The sequence below is a fragment of the Typha latifolia genome, chromosome 13 (assembly GCF_019914945.1).
Source record: "Typha latifolia isolate L0001 chromosome 13, TyphaL0001v2, whole genome shotgun sequence".
Lineage (NCBI taxonomy): Eukaryota > Viridiplantae > Streptophyta > Magnoliopsida > Poales > Typhaceae > Typha > Typha latifolia.
The window spans coordinates 299,126-316,356 of NC_133098.1; the positions used below are offsets into that span (position 1 = coordinate 299,126).

At 39.6% G+C, this 17,231-nt stretch overlaps 3 protein-coding genes and 1 long non-coding RNA gene across 6 annotated transcripts; 2 read left to right on the top strand and 2 right to left on the bottom strand.

The window, feature by feature from the left end:
- Positions 1 to 52: 52 nt before the first annotated feature.
- On the bottom strand, positions 53 to 3,088 carry LOC140800094 (uncharacterized). The gene is made up of 3 exons (XM_073154758.1): positions 2,897 to 3,088; positions 2,520 to 2,798; positions 53 to 945 (listed from the first exon to the last, which is right to left on the bottom strand). Exons 2-3 carry the CDS (start codon positions 2,790 to 2,792, stop codon positions 514 to 516), a joined length of 705 nt encoding a protein of 234 aa, XP_073010859.1. The 5' UTR covers positions 2,793 to 2,798; positions 2,897 to 3,088; the 3' UTR covers positions 53 to 513.
- A 1,505-nt stretch (positions 3,089 to 4,593) lies between these two features.
- LOC140799712 (uncharacterized) lies at positions 4,594 to 8,469 on the top strand. Of its 3 annotated transcripts, XR_012111053.1 has the most exons (4): positions 4,595 to 4,803; positions 6,149 to 6,948; positions 7,915 to 7,981; positions 8,133 to 8,469. It is a non-coding gene; the product is annotated as an uncharacterized lncRNA (long non-coding RNA). The 3 variants fall into 3 exon arrangements; XR_012111054.1 differs by having other exon boundaries at positions 4,594 to 6,948; positions 7,909 to 7,981; XR_012111052.1 differs by having other exon boundaries at positions 4,594 to 6,948.
- Positions 8,470 to 8,530: 61 nt separating this feature from the next.
- LOC140799711 (transcription factor bHLH130-like) lies at positions 8,531 to 11,031 on the bottom strand. Its single transcript, XM_073154152.1, has 6 exons — positions 9,967 to 11,031; positions 9,437 to 9,711; positions 9,178 to 9,348; positions 9,017 to 9,082; positions 8,857 to 8,925; positions 8,531 to 8,759 (listed from the first exon to the last, which is right to left on the bottom strand). Exons 1-6 carry the CDS (start codon positions 10,484 to 10,486, stop codon positions 8,703 to 8,705), a joined length of 1,158 nt encoding a protein of 385 aa, XP_073010253.1. The 5' UTR covers positions 10,487 to 11,031; the 3' UTR covers positions 8,531 to 8,702.
- A 3,879-nt stretch (positions 11,032 to 14,910) lies between these two features.
- Positions 14,911 to 17,159, top strand: LOC140800239 (uncharacterized). The gene is made up of 7 exons (XM_073154915.1): positions 14,911 to 15,149; positions 15,394 to 15,494; positions 15,602 to 15,670; positions 15,990 to 16,048; positions 16,184 to 16,244; positions 16,312 to 16,365; positions 16,630 to 17,159. Exons 1-7 carry the CDS (start codon positions 14,966 to 14,968, stop codon positions 16,900 to 16,902), a joined length of 801 nt encoding a protein of 266 aa, XP_073011016.1. The 5' UTR covers positions 14,911 to 14,965; the 3' UTR covers positions 16,903 to 17,159.
- The last annotated feature ends 72 nt before the right edge of the window (positions 17,160 to 17,231 follow it).

A 17,231-nucleotide genomic window follows, 5' to 3' on the forward strand; every position in this document is an offset into this window, starting at 1 on the left:
TTTATATAGTAAGACGGAGTGTATATATATATATATATATATATATATATATATATATATATATCACTGATTCATTGCAATAGGGAAAGATACAACATTTAACATGATCCTAGGTCCTTCTAAGTAGCAAACCTGAAGTGGCCCTAAATGTAGAGAGGTTAGACAGCACCTAAGCCCTACTGTACCAGCAGCATGACATGAACAACAAGAGAAAAAAGCAGAAAATATGTACATAACGTACTCTAGTAGCAAACTCGAAATGGCCCTAAATTTACAGAGGTCAGAAAAAGACTAGACAAACCCTATGCCTCAGCAGAAACTCGGGAAAAGGAAGAGTAGCAACGGTGGCCACAGACCAATCTGAGTTCAAGTTTGTTGGGAGGTAAAAGAAGCAAAAATTGCAGTAGACTGACTTTATCAGCAGAATGGAATGGTAAATGGAGCGCGAAGCTCATCAGATGATGAATCCAATCCAAAATTCTCATCTTCAACCAGTGAAACAAAGTGTTTCACTCATCGCATTGACATGAGTGTGCTCTTCTGGACTGTCGTCTTCGAAGATGCCTTTCGTGTTCTCTTAAGATTTTTCATTACCATTCTTTCTATATCATCAATGGAACTGCACAACTTCTCCTCACTAGCAGCTGGTTTAGTAGAAGTAGATGGAGTCTGTGGCGAGTGGTCAGCATGAGAAAGGGAGCTGGGAGATGAAGAACAGCTCTGCTTCTTGCACTCAATTGGTGAAGGGGTAAGGCTTGCAGTAGTTGGATTTGAAGAGGCATCAGAAGTATCAGATGAACCAACTGGAACTGGTGGAGTTTGACTAGAACCACCGACTTCTTCTGTCAAAGAGGTCGTGACATTTCCAGATTGTAGGGAAGCTTCAGGACCTTGGATTGACTGCTGTATAGCAGCTGCCCTTGTGCGCCTTCTCCTCTCTACAGCCTAGAAATTTAACAGCAAACACAGGAGTTACTACATGATACATGAAAAAAGAGAGCACAGAATCACTCAGCAAAAAATTATCTGGAAAATCCAGCTTGGACAAATTACGGATAGTCTTAACTATTGATTTATTAGAAAACTACTACCAATAAGTCATCCCTACAAAAATCAAAATAAACTACTGAATTCTTGAGGATTTGGTTATTCACCATGGTGATGAGGAAATAAATTAGTTGCGTCAACATTTTGTGATATATTCAAACTGTTGATTCACACCTCTTTTTGAACAGAAGGGCTATGATGGCCGCAACGTAAAATCTCAACCTCCAAACATGCAAGGATATAAATTTAAGGAGAGAGAGAGAGAGATTCCATTGACCTGCCAGAGTGCTTAAAATTCCAAGAAATGTTAAGCACAATGGATCCCTTTGACTAAATTATGTTTCACCCTTTTTCATGTCAACAGACATAACCACTTCCAAGTATAGGAAATTCATGTCTTCATGACCACATCCAGACACATTCACTAGAAACAGTAAAAAGTTATAAACAAAAATTAAAGGTAGTTAAAGGCAAAAGGGAATGGCAGTTTAACCTGAACAGAGTAAGAAAATTGAGAAAGACATTGCACATTGCTCAAAGTGAATAAGAGGTTAAAATCTTGGTAAGTATTTAGGACATAATTTAACTCTGATTTTGTAGACAGACCGAATGTCGAAAAGTCAAAGATGTGGATATACCTTGTATTATGCACTTAATTTCTTCAAGTATTTCTTAAATTAATGTTGGCTTTTCTAGTTGTATACTTCAAAATTTTCAAACAGAACTGATCTATCAGAGGTAATACTTCCCATAAGACTCTCATCAAACATTCTTGTTTGGAAAACAAAATTCATAGATGAGCCAATAGTACCATAGATATCCCAACAAGTTAAGCTTGATCAGCAATCCTAAATTTAAAACGATAAAACGAGTACAAATAATTCCTTAGTCTAGACATAAAACTCAATATTTAGCAGTGAAGCATTACTACTGCTTTTAGCAGTCTAATACACAAAATATTTAGAAATACAACAGAGAGAAATTAGATATCATGATTTGTTGAAATCATATGCACTTAACAGATAGTAATTGGGATGATACAAACTCAAGAAACTGAGAAAGTATGCTAACTAGGCGGAGTAACATCAAATCCAGATGGATAATTACAATCTCTAAAGTAGAGTTCTGTAGCCCCACTGCAATCATCAAATTGATCCCTAGATTCAATAAACTGAGTCAAGAATTCAATATTCAAACAGACAAGAACACGTGCGAATTTTCTCACCTCTCCATGGGAAATTTAATAGAGAACCTCAAACTTCTTCCAAAGATCATAGACGACCCCTCAACTAATCCGACAACCAGATGAAAAGTACAAGGACACTAAACACAACATAGTTGTAAAAGGAAAAGAACAAAGAAAGATCCTACCAAGAACACAAATGGAGCATTTCAACAAACAAATTCTACGGAAATTGTATCAAGAAGCACCAAGGAAGGGAAACAAAGAACCAGCCCTTAGATCTCCTTACGTTGACGATGGCCGTGATGTCCCGAAGAGGAGTCCTGGGGTACCATGACGGTAGCGGGCTCTTCCTCCCCCGTGCACGGCGCCGCGCCGCCACGGCCCACGGCGGGGGAATGTTCTCCTTGTTATCCGTTACCCGGAAGACATGTTGCCGCCCATGCCCTGCCACCTGCGCCGTCGCCGCCGCCGGTGACGAGACCCTCCGGATAAAGAACCCACCGGATAATTGGCTCGCCGTACCCCTTGTCCGCGCCATCCATTCCCTCGGCTCCGGCATCGCAACCTTCGAAACCCAAATGGAAGAAGCCAAGAACCAAAATAAAAATCCAGATATGAATAAAAACAAAGAAGATTTTAAGAAAATGGGGCTCAATTTCTTACCGTAAAAATGCTCGACTTCCTCCTTCTTCCTTGTCTCAAAGGTAACGCGATCGCATTGAGGTAGTGATCAGCGATGGGTAAGAAGGGTTGAGATGGGTCATACGATTTTATTGGGCGGTGAATGGTGATGGACTCGAAAAATAAAATGGATTTGTTTTTTTCCAATTTCTGGAGTTCCGGCGCAAGCGCAGTTTAAATTTTCAAATTTTGTAAATGGCGGAAAAAGAACGAAAGAAATGGTTATAATTTTTTGGCAGATGTTTTTATGAGCTCCATGTCATTTTCCAAATCTAACCTGCTGAGTATCGGAGTATGTCAAAATATATGTAGTTATGTGGAAGGCTTGTTAAAGTGACCGTCAATGGAGAGTGTTCTTTTAATGAAAGCGAGATAGAGCAACTTCTCTTTAATATCAAGTCCTATGATGCTAACCAAGTATAATAAGAAGAACAACGTGATAGATATATAGAAGCAAAGGATCAAAATTATCTTATAGCTTCCTCGCAATCCGACAATCATAGTTACCCAGCTCTATGATCTCCAAACGCTAAAATATGATTCATAGTCAACAGCAGAATCTTAAAAGACAAAGACGGACTAATCGACAAGCTAAACACCAAAGCCCTCACACCCTCGAATTTTAGTAATATGGTAGGAAGGCACAACAGTGGTTTTGACGACTAAGATGAGGTAGTTGTGGTCAATGGCAACCAATGGAGTAAAATTATTGGCAGTTGGATAATGAGAAGGGGGGAGGCGACAAACAATGGTGGTGAGCGATCTGCGTCAACAACGAAAAAAAAAAATGCAGACAAAGGAATGTGAAAATAGAGAAAGTAGAGGCACGATAGACGACGACAAGCAAGCAGAGAATAAAATGATAATGGTGAAGAAATGGATTGTGGTTACCGAACAAAAAATGGAGGAGTTGCGACTATTGAACAAACATTAGGTGATAACAATGAGGAAGAGGATGGTGGTGGTGGCAAAGGATGGAATAATAATGGTGATATAAAGAATGGCGACGAGGTGAACAAGATGACCTAGCCACTCAAGCTAGGGATTGAAAAGGAAGAACAGTTACGGTGATGATAGAAAAGTACTCTAACAGAGGAGAAAAGAACTTGCACCAAACCAAGTAGAGTAGCAAAGCAAGCAGCGAAAATAATGTGATTATTTTCATGAGATAAATAGATATTTTGACCAATGTATTATTATTCATTAAAAGAATTTTTTTGTTATGCTATAGTTCTCAAAATATTTACCAAATTATTATAGTTATTATCATATAAATACCACATTAGCAAGGTAAATCACTATTTCTGATTCAACAATTTATATAGTAATATATCTTAGAAGAGGATCCTGTTCTAAATTAAAAAAAAAAATTATCATAAAAAATATTAATTACTGATTAAGAGAACAACTTTATAAATTACTTCCTACGAGAGCGATTTACTTAAAACAAATCTACATAATTACTTATAGTTTAATATATAATTTGTAGAGGAGTAGAAGACGCAGATTGGTCAAGAACTCCAGATAAATATTTCTAAAATGGTTCCTAATATTTCATGATCATGGGTCCTGTCTTAATAATACATGGGGCGGAAACCCAAAATGAGGAGGTTTATTGTAATAATTAGAAAGTTTAGCGGTGATCTGCAAAAATCTTTAAACAGGGATTTAAACCGAGTAGCAGCCTCTAATTACGAACACACTGCTCTGCCCCTCCGCCGCGATTTCTACACCCGCTTCGCCGATCTTTCCTCCCCTGGCAACGGCCACATCAAAATCAACAACTCTCCACGTGGCTGCGGCAAGGTCGGCCACAGTCGTCGACGCCGACGAACGTGACCGCGGCCTCGGATTGCGTGTGCTACTTCTGATCGGGGAGATCTAGCTAGGTTTCCTTCCTTTGACTTCTTTCTGTTGCGAGTCCTATTCATTTGAATCGTTTGGTGTTATTTACTTGATTAGATCGCAGTGATCACTTAGATTCTAGCTGCCATTAGTGTGTGTTTCTCGTTTAATTTGTTTGGTGTTGCGATGAGTACGGCTCAATATCGCTATGGTTAATGTGCTAGTATTTTTTTTTTCGTGATTTTCCTTGCTACAATGATGATTTTGATCTTCAAGAAGGTGCAATCTCTATAGAAGTTTCTTTTTGATATTTTCTCCAATTGCAAAAGCTTAAATATAGGTTGTTACACATAGATATCTTTTACAGACTTCTGCAAAGAAGAGAGAATATTGACAAGAAAATAACGCAATGAAGAGAAAAATACTGAGCGCTTAATGTAATGTTTGTGCTTTTCTAACCTTACCAGAAGTTACTAAGATTTTTCCTCATGAACCCCTCAGAAATGCTTATCATTGGATACGTGGAAGGGTTAGACTTTGAAGGAGTATATTTGTGTTTCTAACTTTTTTAGAGTTAAATATGCATTTAGGGGTATCTATGAGAACAAATCTACACTTATTTTAGTCTTCAATTGGATGATCAGTGTGATACTTGATGCTGGAATTTATATTTTTTTGGACAAAAGGCAGCTGGAATTAATGTTTTGTAATGTACTACGATACCCATATCTGCATAGTTAGTCACTCTGTGCTTTTGAGGCCGTAGTAGATGCCACTTGCTGGAGTATCATGATTTTTAGATGACAGATAGCTTATAATATATACTGGCAGACTGATTTTTAAGATAATTTAAGCCATTATGCTAAGCTAACTTCACAAGCTGAGTTTAAGAACATTTGGGTTGTAATTAATGTGCTAATGCTAGAGACGGATTCTACAGTTATCTAATTGGCTCTTTGCACCCTAAAATCTTAAATTTTATTTTGTGCATTTTGCTTTCATAATCGAGAGAGCTTGAGATAACTAGAGATACAAACTAGGTTAGTACAGATTTACGACATGTTTCTGATACTCCTTGGCTTGATGTGTTCAGTTGGTGCTATGATAAATTTGACTGATTGAAATTGTTGCTTGCTTGATTGAGGTTGTTGCTTGCAAATACCACAGCTTTCTTTTAATTTTCCAATCATTCAATCCAGATGAACCATTTTCTGAGTTTTATTAGTGAAGATTCATTATCCTTATAAGAAGATGAGGTAGAATCAATAGAGGTTTCTTTTCCACTTCTTTGATCCAGTGGTAGGAATTGATGTGATGCAACTTTAGTTCCCTCCTGAAGAAGATTGCAACTTTATTTCCTTATTGTAGAAATTTATGATATCAATGCAGCTTCAGCCTTCAAGCAGGGCAAATTGCGTGAAGCCTTATCCCAGTTAACAGGAGAGATTGTTCTATAATTATTGTACCTAAGACTATATTCTGATGGGTCTTGTCAGGCCCTATCCAAATCACAAAAGTCATTATGTGAGTTACTATTTACTTCATGTTTTATTTGCAGAATTGCAAGCTAGAATTTCGTTATCCCCGCAGTCCTCTTATATTTGATGTTGCTGCTCCATGAATACATTAAATGGGTTTTCAAAATATTTTTCCACTGATAAACTCCATTGGTTCAACACTGTAAAATTGGTGAGACAAACAAATCCACGAATCCATTTTTTTCTTTTCCTAGAAGTAAATTGCTATCAAAAGATTATCTTCATTTATCATCAATATTGTCCTCTATTGTAGAAGTCATTGTCTTATTGGTGGGTTTGGTTTATCAACTCCTTGTTCTCGTTGCTTTTCAAACTTAGCAGCCTTTAAGATATATTGTATTATAACAATATCACTTCTCTTGGACATTTATTAGTAGGGCCTAGATTTGCCACTTTTGTGTCTTTGTTCAGCTGAATCAAAATGTGAAGTCACAATTTAACCCCCACCAACCATCAAGGCTTTTGTTCAACATTGGTGGGCTCCTGGCTGTCATTTTGTTCAACGTATGTAGCCGGCTTCAGGAATTCAGCTAATCGGACATGAACCTGACGTCTGAATCATTGCGGGCCCTGTCTACAGAATTAAAAGCGCAGAATCACATTGACTTTTGCTTGCAGGAAATTAACCGACTATACTATGACAATTACCAGGTGAATATCCAGCCGACACGCATTCTATTAACTATTTTCACTGTTGCAGCAGTTGACTTATGAGAGTCATGTTCTTAAAATATCTGTAAACATCTGCAATTCATTCTCCCTACTTACCTTCCATTGTCTAGGTTCCTTTTTGCTTGTAGATAACCTTTTCTTCCTGAAGGTAATCTAATCAAAGAGCTATTTTCTTCGGCAAATTGATGGTGTTTTCTTCTTTTCTCCTGCACACCAGATGATCTTACTGTTGATATGACAACAAAGGTTCCCCTTCAATTAACACATGAACTGGTTTGGCCCCCTCGTTGTCTATTAAAAGCCAAAGATCTTTTCTTACTGGTAAAAAGTAGGGTAGATCTAAGTCGAACGTGAAACACTGCATGGTATCATTTAGAGATACGAGATGCTTCTAGATGAAGACAGCAGACAGGATAGGAAGGTTTTTGTATTGGGTTATGTTGGAGTTGAAATCGTGTAATCCTGGGTTAGTACACCACCTCGTCATCTTCTTTTGAATTTCGGATGTTTTTTGTTTGCTTTAGGACTAATTTGATGTAATTTTTGTAAAATATTTTTCTCCTGAACTAAATGGATTATGATGTGATTTGGAGATGTGGAGTAGGTTTGAGATTCTACTTCTTTTCCTCCATTAGCTACTCCTTTTTTGTCTTTTAATTTCTTTCCTTGTTTCCCCCATCCGCTGGCTTCTTCTATACTTTTGTTGGCATAAAGATTTTCGGTTGATATGATGATGCTAACAACGCGACTTTTGTTAGAGAAATATACGGATTTTGAAATGACAAATATCTCATCATTTTATCACGCTCGGTGTCGACTCTCATCAAAATTTATATAATCATTTGACTCGATTTTATCTGCCCAATAGTCTTCTGATTTTAAAATTTTCAATCTTGTACATTCCACCATTGTCTATCCAGATCCTAACTTATTCCTCAGCGTCAGGTTATCATTCTTGGTGATAATTCCTCGCGTCATAGCGTGCTTCTTCACCAATCGGCAGCAAATTCAGGTACAGGAGTTGTACTGTATTTTTCTTCTCGTTCGTTGCTCATTAGCCAGTATTTGTGGGCTGCAGTGAAGAAGAAAATGACTTTCAAACCTTCCTTGAGATCTAATTGTTGCCCCTCCCTTACATCACAATCCTTTCTGTTTTGATGCAGTTAAGCCAACACTCAAAATACACAATTGGGGAGTGGGATAAAGGATGAGTCGCTGTCCCTCCCTGTAGATCATAATTGGAGGAAAGAGGAAGGCCCTATATCTTCCAGCATCACTTCCCCCCTATGACCACCCACTGTTGAACTTAAACTCTCATCTAACGGCCAAATACATACGTGGGCCTCTGATGCTGACCTCCACCAAAGATTCATTGATGGTGGACTTTTCGAGTCCTGCGAAGGGGGGAAGGCCGCCTTTGGAAGGCAGAAATATCGCGATCCATTATTTCTCATCATTATTGACGGTGATTGGAATAGAAGACAGGTTAAAGCCATTTCTGGCATGTTAAAAGAGAATGACATATAAGCAAAAGTATTGGGGGGAAGTCGAGAAGTACTGGTTGGTGGTTGATCAGCTCCATTAAATCAAGCAAGCAGATTCGCAATACAATATGGTGGTAGGTAAATCTTAACTTCCCCAAAAACACAAACCTATACATCTCTCTATTTCTTCTTCTTCTTCTCGGTTTCATCTGGGCCTCCTTTGCTCAATTCTAAGACTGCTGGATTCGATTATGGCTTCTGCTTGCTAGCAGAACAGCTGCAGCTACCCCGGCGTTCAGTTAACGCCTTCAAGGACAATTAGCAATAATATCAGTAACAATTAAGAAACCAAATGGATTAATTTTGATGAGGAGATGATATCTACACGAGATGGATCACATACATTGACCTGCCTCTGGAGATCTTTAATGTGTTCAACGGCAAGTTCTAACATGTCGGCGGTGTTGGTTTGCTGTGAATCCAGCCAGTTACTAATTAGATAAAGAAGACTAGTTTGCAGTAGGAGTAATAATATGGGTGTTATTATTCCAGTACAAGTGTACCTTGTCCATATTGGGGACCAGATCTTGCAACTTCCTCATTCTTTCACTAATCCGTGTTCGCCGCATCTAATAATATTCATCGAAAAGGATCGATTTGGATGAATCGATTGAAACATTCCCAAATGTAGAATATTAAATGAGATGGAATGGCAATTGTGTACCCTTTCAGCTATACTTCTGGGGTGAGTGGCACAGCCACGTTTGGCTCGAATCCTGCAAGGGACTGCATCCTGGAACTGCAGGAACTTCTCGTAGGCCGCCATCTCCGACGAGGACTTCGGAAGGCTAAGTTGATGGCTTAAACCCAATGCATGGTTCTTCATCTCTCCATTCTGATTAGGAATCACAGATATATCAGCAAAACATCTCAGACTTGCCATATCAGAAGAAACAATGTATTGACCTCAAGAATTTTAATACCTGAGACTCTGATGGATGGAGCCCAGCAACAGTCTTCCCATCGCCGTCTCTCGCTCTCTTCAGCGCCGAGAAGTTATCGGAGAGGAGAGTAGAGGAGTCCTCCCAAGACCCCATCGGGTAACCGTCTTCAGGGATCGAGATGTCGGACATCTGCGACATGAAGCCGGAGTTTTGCCGCGACGAGAAGCTTATCTGACCCTTTGATCTACTGGAAGCATCACCCATGGAGCCGTTCCCATCTCTAAAACGACCAATTCCCCTGGCCACGCCATAGCCTGCAAGAGATCTTAAATTTCTTAAAACTCAAAAAAAAAAATCCAAAAAAAGAAAAAGAAATTCCAAGGACGAGTTTCCATAGATCCTATACCACAAAAGGGAACTTGCTACACGTGTTGGTCCCATTAATGGAAAACTTGCAACTAAGTACAGAAATGGAAATTTCTTCGTAGAGATATTTTCCAGCTCAATCCTAACTGAAATATTTCCATAAATGGTCATCCTAAAACATGTATAAGGGATAGAAATTTTACCATTTTCCGCGTTCAAGTTAGAGAAAAATCCAGCCGGATAACTATTTTGCCGAATAAGATTGTTACAATTCCCATCACCTCCGCCCTTGCTCTGCTCCACCTCCATCGTCGACGTCGAGCTCACCGTCCGACACAAGCTCTCCACCGAGCTATGGCTCGGCATCAATTGCTGCTGCGCCTGCGACTGGTACAGCATCTCCATAGACGCGGGCGGCGCCGCTGAGACATAATTACCCCTCTGCCCCTCCCCGGAGACCGGCGGCTTGTCTCGATTATCGGGGCCCAAGAAACGGGCGAAGACTGTCTCCGGACTCGCGGCTGTCGTCGCCGCCGGGAGGAAGTCGTCGCAGACGTCGCCGAAAAGAGCGCTCGGAGCCGAGCGGTAGCGGAGCAGACCGGAGCTCATCTGCGGCGGATTCCGGCGAAGATCGGATTCCTCCTGGTGATCAAAAGCCGGAGATGGGGAAAACGGGAGGTTGAGATCTTTTGATGCAGCTGCTCCCGGAGGAGATCCGTACATAACTTCTTAGGCTTCCTCTTCCTCTCTATTTCTACCCGACTCCTCTTACCCTCTTTTTTGTTTTTGTTTTTGCAGAGATCTGGAGGAATTAGCGCCCAATTCCTTTGATTTCTTCACATCAAACCCTAAGAAAAATCGATCTAATAAACACCAAAAAAGATCCAAACTTCATCTCCAGCACTGAGAAAGGGAGATAGCTCGATTTTTCTCCCACTCTCCTCTCTACTCCTCTCTCAATCCTCTGCTCTCCAAGGACGGAACCACAGAGCCGAGCACTCACATCTATATCCACACAATTTATACCGCACCAGTCACATTAATACCCCTGTTTTTCTTAGATACTTCAATGATTGCCACTTAACAGTTATCGGCTCCCCTACCGGAGAGTGATGCTCTCATGGACGAAAATGCCACCATTGGTAAAACGCCCTTCGAACCTCCCCCTGTTAACGAAGTCCTACTACGCGGACAATGCTTGCCATCCTCACTCTTCTCTCCGCAAAATGGACTATGATATAATAAACTGGCATCGCGGACATCCCAACTGTATTCCTCTTTTGGTTACTATATCTTTAATTTACTATTTCGGCACTGCACCGATGTTTGACGTTATCCAAAAGGCCAGGCTTGTCCTGGCATCCAGAGATTCTGAATGCACCTCGTAAATCGTCCGTTCCTCTTCTACCCGCCGTCCGATCTCACACCGACGGCTGATGAGCCTTCTCTGTGAACGAGTAGATTTGACCAGTGGATAGATAGTGGCACAGCGCAGTAATAATAATAATTATTATTTCTTTCTTTCTTTTAAGAGGAAAGGAGCGCGATTTTTGCCACAGCCGCAACAGAATTGTTAAAAATCCCTAAGGGCTCATTATTCCCAATTCCGGTTCGGCAGTTACCCCTCTATTCTATCAAAGGTTGGAGTCGGCCACTTGTCCATATACAATGAGTAAGGTATGCATGCACAGAAAGATGAAGATCCAAACTCATCCTTGACAGATCCCATACTCAGTTTGCTTGACCTCAACACATATCAGATTCTTATCAGTATCTCTAAGGAGGAAGTCTCGGTCATAAGGAACAGAACGAAGATCCGAAATTCTATCTGGATGATTATTTTTGGAGATAAAGATTTTTGTTTTTGCTTTCTTGACTCAGTAGTAGTAGACAGGTAAAAAACCATCACTGGGGGATAGTGTGAGATGTCTGAGAGTCGCAATTGGTTACAGCAGAGGTGGTGATCTGAAGTGGGCATGGAGCCACTGTTAAGTAACTTGATGGACTGTATGAAGGTACAATTGTGATAAATATACTACTTAGGCCTAAAGGCGTTTTAATCATTTCTCTCTCAATCAAAGCACGTACTTTATTTAATCACCAACTATATATTTTTGAGTGTCTATGATAAGCATTGTAGTTTGATAGTAAGTAGAGCTCCAGCTCAACGAACAAATTAAGCCAACTTTGCCTAAGATATGGCTCAATAATTTTATTAGATAATGGTGGCAGAATTAACGTAGATATTCATAGATAAGTAAACACACAATAACAACAATAACAACAACAACAACAACAACAACAACAACAACAACAACAACAACAACAACAACAACAAAAAAAAAAAAAAAAAAAAAAAAAAAAAGTAGAAGAAGAGAAGCTCAAACCTTACTATAAGGCAGCAATGACCAATCCAGTAGTACAACAAAGGGGAAAAAGTTGAAAAGTACCATTCTGCAGTAGAAAAAGGTTGAAGCTTAATAATGAGTTACCACTATTGGTAGGTCTGGATAGCTCTCTGGACAAGCTGTCTTCGCTGATAAAGTTGTTGTCATCTTGCCCTGCGTTCAATGTACTAAACTGTGGTCCAAATTCCCGAGGATAAAATCGTCATCTTAATCAATTATTTAAAAACAATGGGCGGTTTTGTAATTTTAAGTCAAACCGTGGTGTTTTCCCAAGCTCGACGCTTTTTTACAGGCCCATCTTTTCTTCGCACGTCACCACACGCGCTCCTCGATAGCGGCGCGGATAACGGCGTCACTGGTCACGCCTGACCGCCGCTTCTTCAGGGGCTTACGGAATCCGTTAGCTTTCTGTTAGGACATCCGTTAGCTGTTCACTTTTCTGGGCCGGGGCCCACGAGTGGAAGTCCACAATCGTGTGTTTAAATCGCAGCCGCTCATCTGGCGATGGAGAGGAGATGAGGGAAGGTTGTTGTTAGCGCGATGGGCAACGGGTGAAGTACGATTTGGATAAGCCGGGTGGTGTTGGATTTAGAAGTCGTACCTTCTGGGTTGGACCCCACAGTATGATCAAATAATTAATGGTACACATTCAAGTGCAGTGCTCCCACACGGCTTTCACCTTTGCCATTGTGATTGATCATCGTTGAGGATTAGAAGAAGGAGACAAGCCTTCGCTTCAAGTCTAAGGCTGAAAGTTCCTGTACTTCGATTCTAAGAAACAATTCACAAGTTGGTGATTTGCACGGAATAACATGCGATTGTACTCTTCTATTCAATTATTCAGCTGGATAACAAACCATTCTCTCTCTTATTATTGTTTTAGTACAAATTAATTCGTTAAAGCTTGCTTTTTAACTTGTAATATATAACAATTCATAGACACCTCAATTTCTTAAATTATACAATACTATCGGCATATATATATATAATTGAGAGGAAAAATATAACATTAGCCCCTTTGATAAGAATTCTATACTTAGTTATAACAGTAAAATATTGCTGTAAATAAAACCAAGAGAGATGAAGCCCGGTAACACACAAAAATCTATATGAAACAGAACTCCAATCCTACTTTTTTTTTATAAATTTTTTTAAAAAAAACAAGTCCATCTAAACTCGCACCCACCAAAATGAACCAAATCCACTGCAGGGTTGTATATAAGTTGATTACGAAGATAATTAATCAAGTGGCCATCGTATCACGTGGGTCAAAGGAGTCAAAGATTTTGATCTCGTTCGTATGTAATTATGGGTTCTTCGATGACTATGCTTTTCGATTTATTGGAGCTTATTAAAACCATGCAACTTTTCAGCATTTAACGACATGGCACGTGCCTTTTACGAGCATGTATAACAAACAAAAGTGACGATCGATGGCAGCAAAGTCGGCTGCTTCCTGGCCACTAATTTATTTAGTATATATCTATGTAACATGTCACAATATTTAATTTTTATCCTGATACATAGTCACATACTCGTCTGCTTATAAATAAAAAAGAGGTCAAATGACAATCCAATGCTTCTCATTTTCATCAAAGCAAATTAAAATGCGACCCATGATTGAATCCCAACTGGCTTAATTGGGGGTTGACCTGCATTTGTTTGTAGAAGTCGCAGGCTTGCTAAGATATTTTTCACCCCTCTCTGTGAGCATATTGACAGAATGCAAAAGCCGTTTTAATACGAATAACTTTACCAAATGTGTCACATCTTAACACATCATTTTTATCAAAGAATTGAAATTAATATCAATGCCTAAGATAAAACGATAAGTTATCGTAGAAAAGGGGATATGGATATGAAATGCCTAATAATAATATTTTATTTTCATAGAGAATACTTGGGAAAGAATTATGGAATCGAGTGTCTGTATCACTGCACAAATAATACACTATGAACCATGTGCTTCCACGCATTTTCTAACCTTTATTCTCTCACGACGTCATGCTAATCTCCAATTAGATACCAACATTCCTTCAAGAGAGAGATGGCAGCTCTTTGAACTGGACTTAAATCTTAAAAGAAACCATTAGATTTAGCCCCGATTTGTTCCCAGATGTCTTCGTCCACAGGTTGACCCTGTAATGTGGATGGCATAAGGAAACATCCTCTGATGCCAAGCACCACGGGAATAGCTTCAAGATTCGAGTTCCTTATGAGAGCATATATACGATAAGGTCGTAAAGAGGTCATGCATCATATAAGAGAGCATATATATCAAGGATTGGATAGGATAGCATAGCATGGCGTGTCTCACTTGGTCGCTTGCCATGAATGCAGGTTGTAGAGATCCCCAGCAAAGCCAAGCCATTTCGAGTCTATTCCGATATAGAGGAACTACGAACAATGGGGATGCATTAGTACTGATGCAATACATCGATTCAGGAATCGTATGCTCTCTTTATTCCCAATTCCGGGATTATCCGTCTTGATCCAACCAAAGTATATGCTAAGGTTGTATTCAGGACAGTTTGGATGCTTAATTATTCCTATTCTACAACAACACTTGTAATGTATTTTTGGTATTTATCCTTCTTTATTCTTCTGACAGTTATATCTGGTGATATATCTATCTGGGATTAGCGATAACTACTTGGGTTTATTATTGGGCCTCGGCCCGTCAGAATAAGTTCATCGTAGACGGCCCAGGTATCCAGATAACCTGATCTGTTATCCCTCTGCGCCTTAGGCTCCTATCCGGATAGTTATCCGAACCCGGCGAGAGGTGATAGAAATGGACGCTGCCGGATTCCGAGCCCTAAACATCCGGTGCTCCCCGGTAAATCTCCTCCGTCCTATTCGCCCCGCTTCGCTGTCGGAAACTATAAGGCGGAGTAAGCCCTCGCCAGTCCCGAAGCCCTATTGCGCTTCTCTCGCCCTCCTATCCACCGCTCCTTCTCCATCTCCCTCCTGTTCGCGTAAGCTTCCCTACTCCTCTTCTACTAGATAGTAACATGTACAAGAAGCGGGATTTTGTTCATTTAAGTACGATTAAAATGCTTTTGCTTTGATGCAGTAAGATAGTAGTGTAGTTAATTGAGCAAATTTGTACATTTGTGAGTAATCTATGAGTCGAACTGTTCATGGAGGTTGAATCGTATCATAAATGTTGTTTTCTTGTGATTTTATATCTCCATTCTTTGTATGCTACCGTTCGGACAGTTGAAAGAGGAGATCCAAATTCTAACTCCAATGGATCCGTTAGCTCTGCCAGCGAAGTCGCAAGTTCCAAACTTCTCCAAGTAGTTTTAGTTTCTCCTCAGGTATACTAAGTTTTCAAGGGGCAACCTATTTGATTGTGTTGCGTTTACCATTTAAACATACTTATTTGTCTAATTATGATGGGGGGAAAAAAATCTTTGCCTGGTAGATTCCTGGGAACACGGGGGCCATTGCCAGGACATGTGCAGCATCAGCTGTTGGCCTGCACCTTGTTGGGGTAAGGTTCGTGCTTATCATTCTTAATCTTCTCCTTTGGGATTTCTATCTCATATATGTTATATCAAGCTCTTGAAATGCAATTTGAATCTATAAAACGATCAACGAGACAACTAAAAGCAAGAATTTTAGGCATCTATGGATGGCAAAGTATAAAAAGTGGTCCATAGAATAGATTCAGTGCAGTGAAGATTGTTGAAACGACAAAATATTAGGATATTCGATATAATGCTTAATGTCCTTCCTTGTATGCACTAGCTATCATTATTATTATTATGTGGAATAACGTAATATTTATCATCATCTTTTGGTTCTTCCAGCCACTAGGGTATAAGATAGAAGATTCCAAACTGAAGCGCGCTGGATTGGATTACTGGCCGTATCCTATTGCTTTAAGAATAACGGATGGTGCTCTGTATCTTGTCTTTCATGCTGCTTGTGTAGGCTCTGGTGCTTGATTTGCATTAACACACTTCATAGGTGCTGCTTGTTTAAACTTGACCAATTTAAATAGATATGTGGTGGTTAAGATTCATGAATCATGGGCCGAGTTTCGGGACTATTTCAAGCAGCAGGTACTTTATTGCCTTGGAATATTGTCAGCACTTAAAATATGTCATTTGTGGACTTCTCTTGTTGCAGAGTGGAGAAAAAAGACTGTTAGCATTTACTAAAAGAGGCACAAGCATTCATTCAGTGAGTACTCATGATATGCTATCTTGCATCCTTACTCAAGTATCTTGAAGGCTCTTAGAATAATCCTTGCCTTGATGATGGGTCTTTTAGAGAACTGCCTCATTCTCATAAATATGGTCATTACCAACTTCAGGCATGCAAAAAAGAAAAAAAAAGAGTGTAAATTATTGTTTTATCTTATCATTTAACATTTTTGATGGCCTAGCACCTTGGGTTCATAAATCTTTTATTAGAACTGTTCTAATCGTCTCATTATTTTCTTAGGACGTCTCATACAAGCAAGGTGATTGGCTGGTATTTGGTTCTGAGACTTGCGGACTTCCACCGGAAGCCTTAGAAGATTGCTGCACAGAAGGTTTTGGTGGTGGTACCATCCGAATTCCAATGGTTGAAACTTATGTTCGCTGCCTGAACCTCTCTGTTAGTGTTGGTATTGCTCTATATGAAGCAGCCAGGCAGCTAAACTATGAACAGCTTCAACTCTCATCTGAATCTGGAACTGAGAGATTATTCTTAACTGAGGATATCTATGGGTAATTTAATTTTTTGATCTCTTGGTCTTTCCAAATGGAACTCAAGGTAAAATACTGATGGGCATAAGTTAGAATCTCATGCGTTTTTAGGCATGAGTTGAAATGGTCGCTGACTTGTTTACTCACAAACATTTTGCCTTTCTGTCTCGCCGAGTGTAGAGATGAAAAGGGATTTACTGCTGCAGATTTTAACAGAGTGAACACTGTATCAGTACATTACCAATTCAATTGAGGACCTACCATCTTGATTTTTTTTTAAAAGGTCGTTTAGCAGCACGATCATGTCCAATTTATATTTTTGTGTGCTTAATATGTGGATTTTAGTGTTTTCAC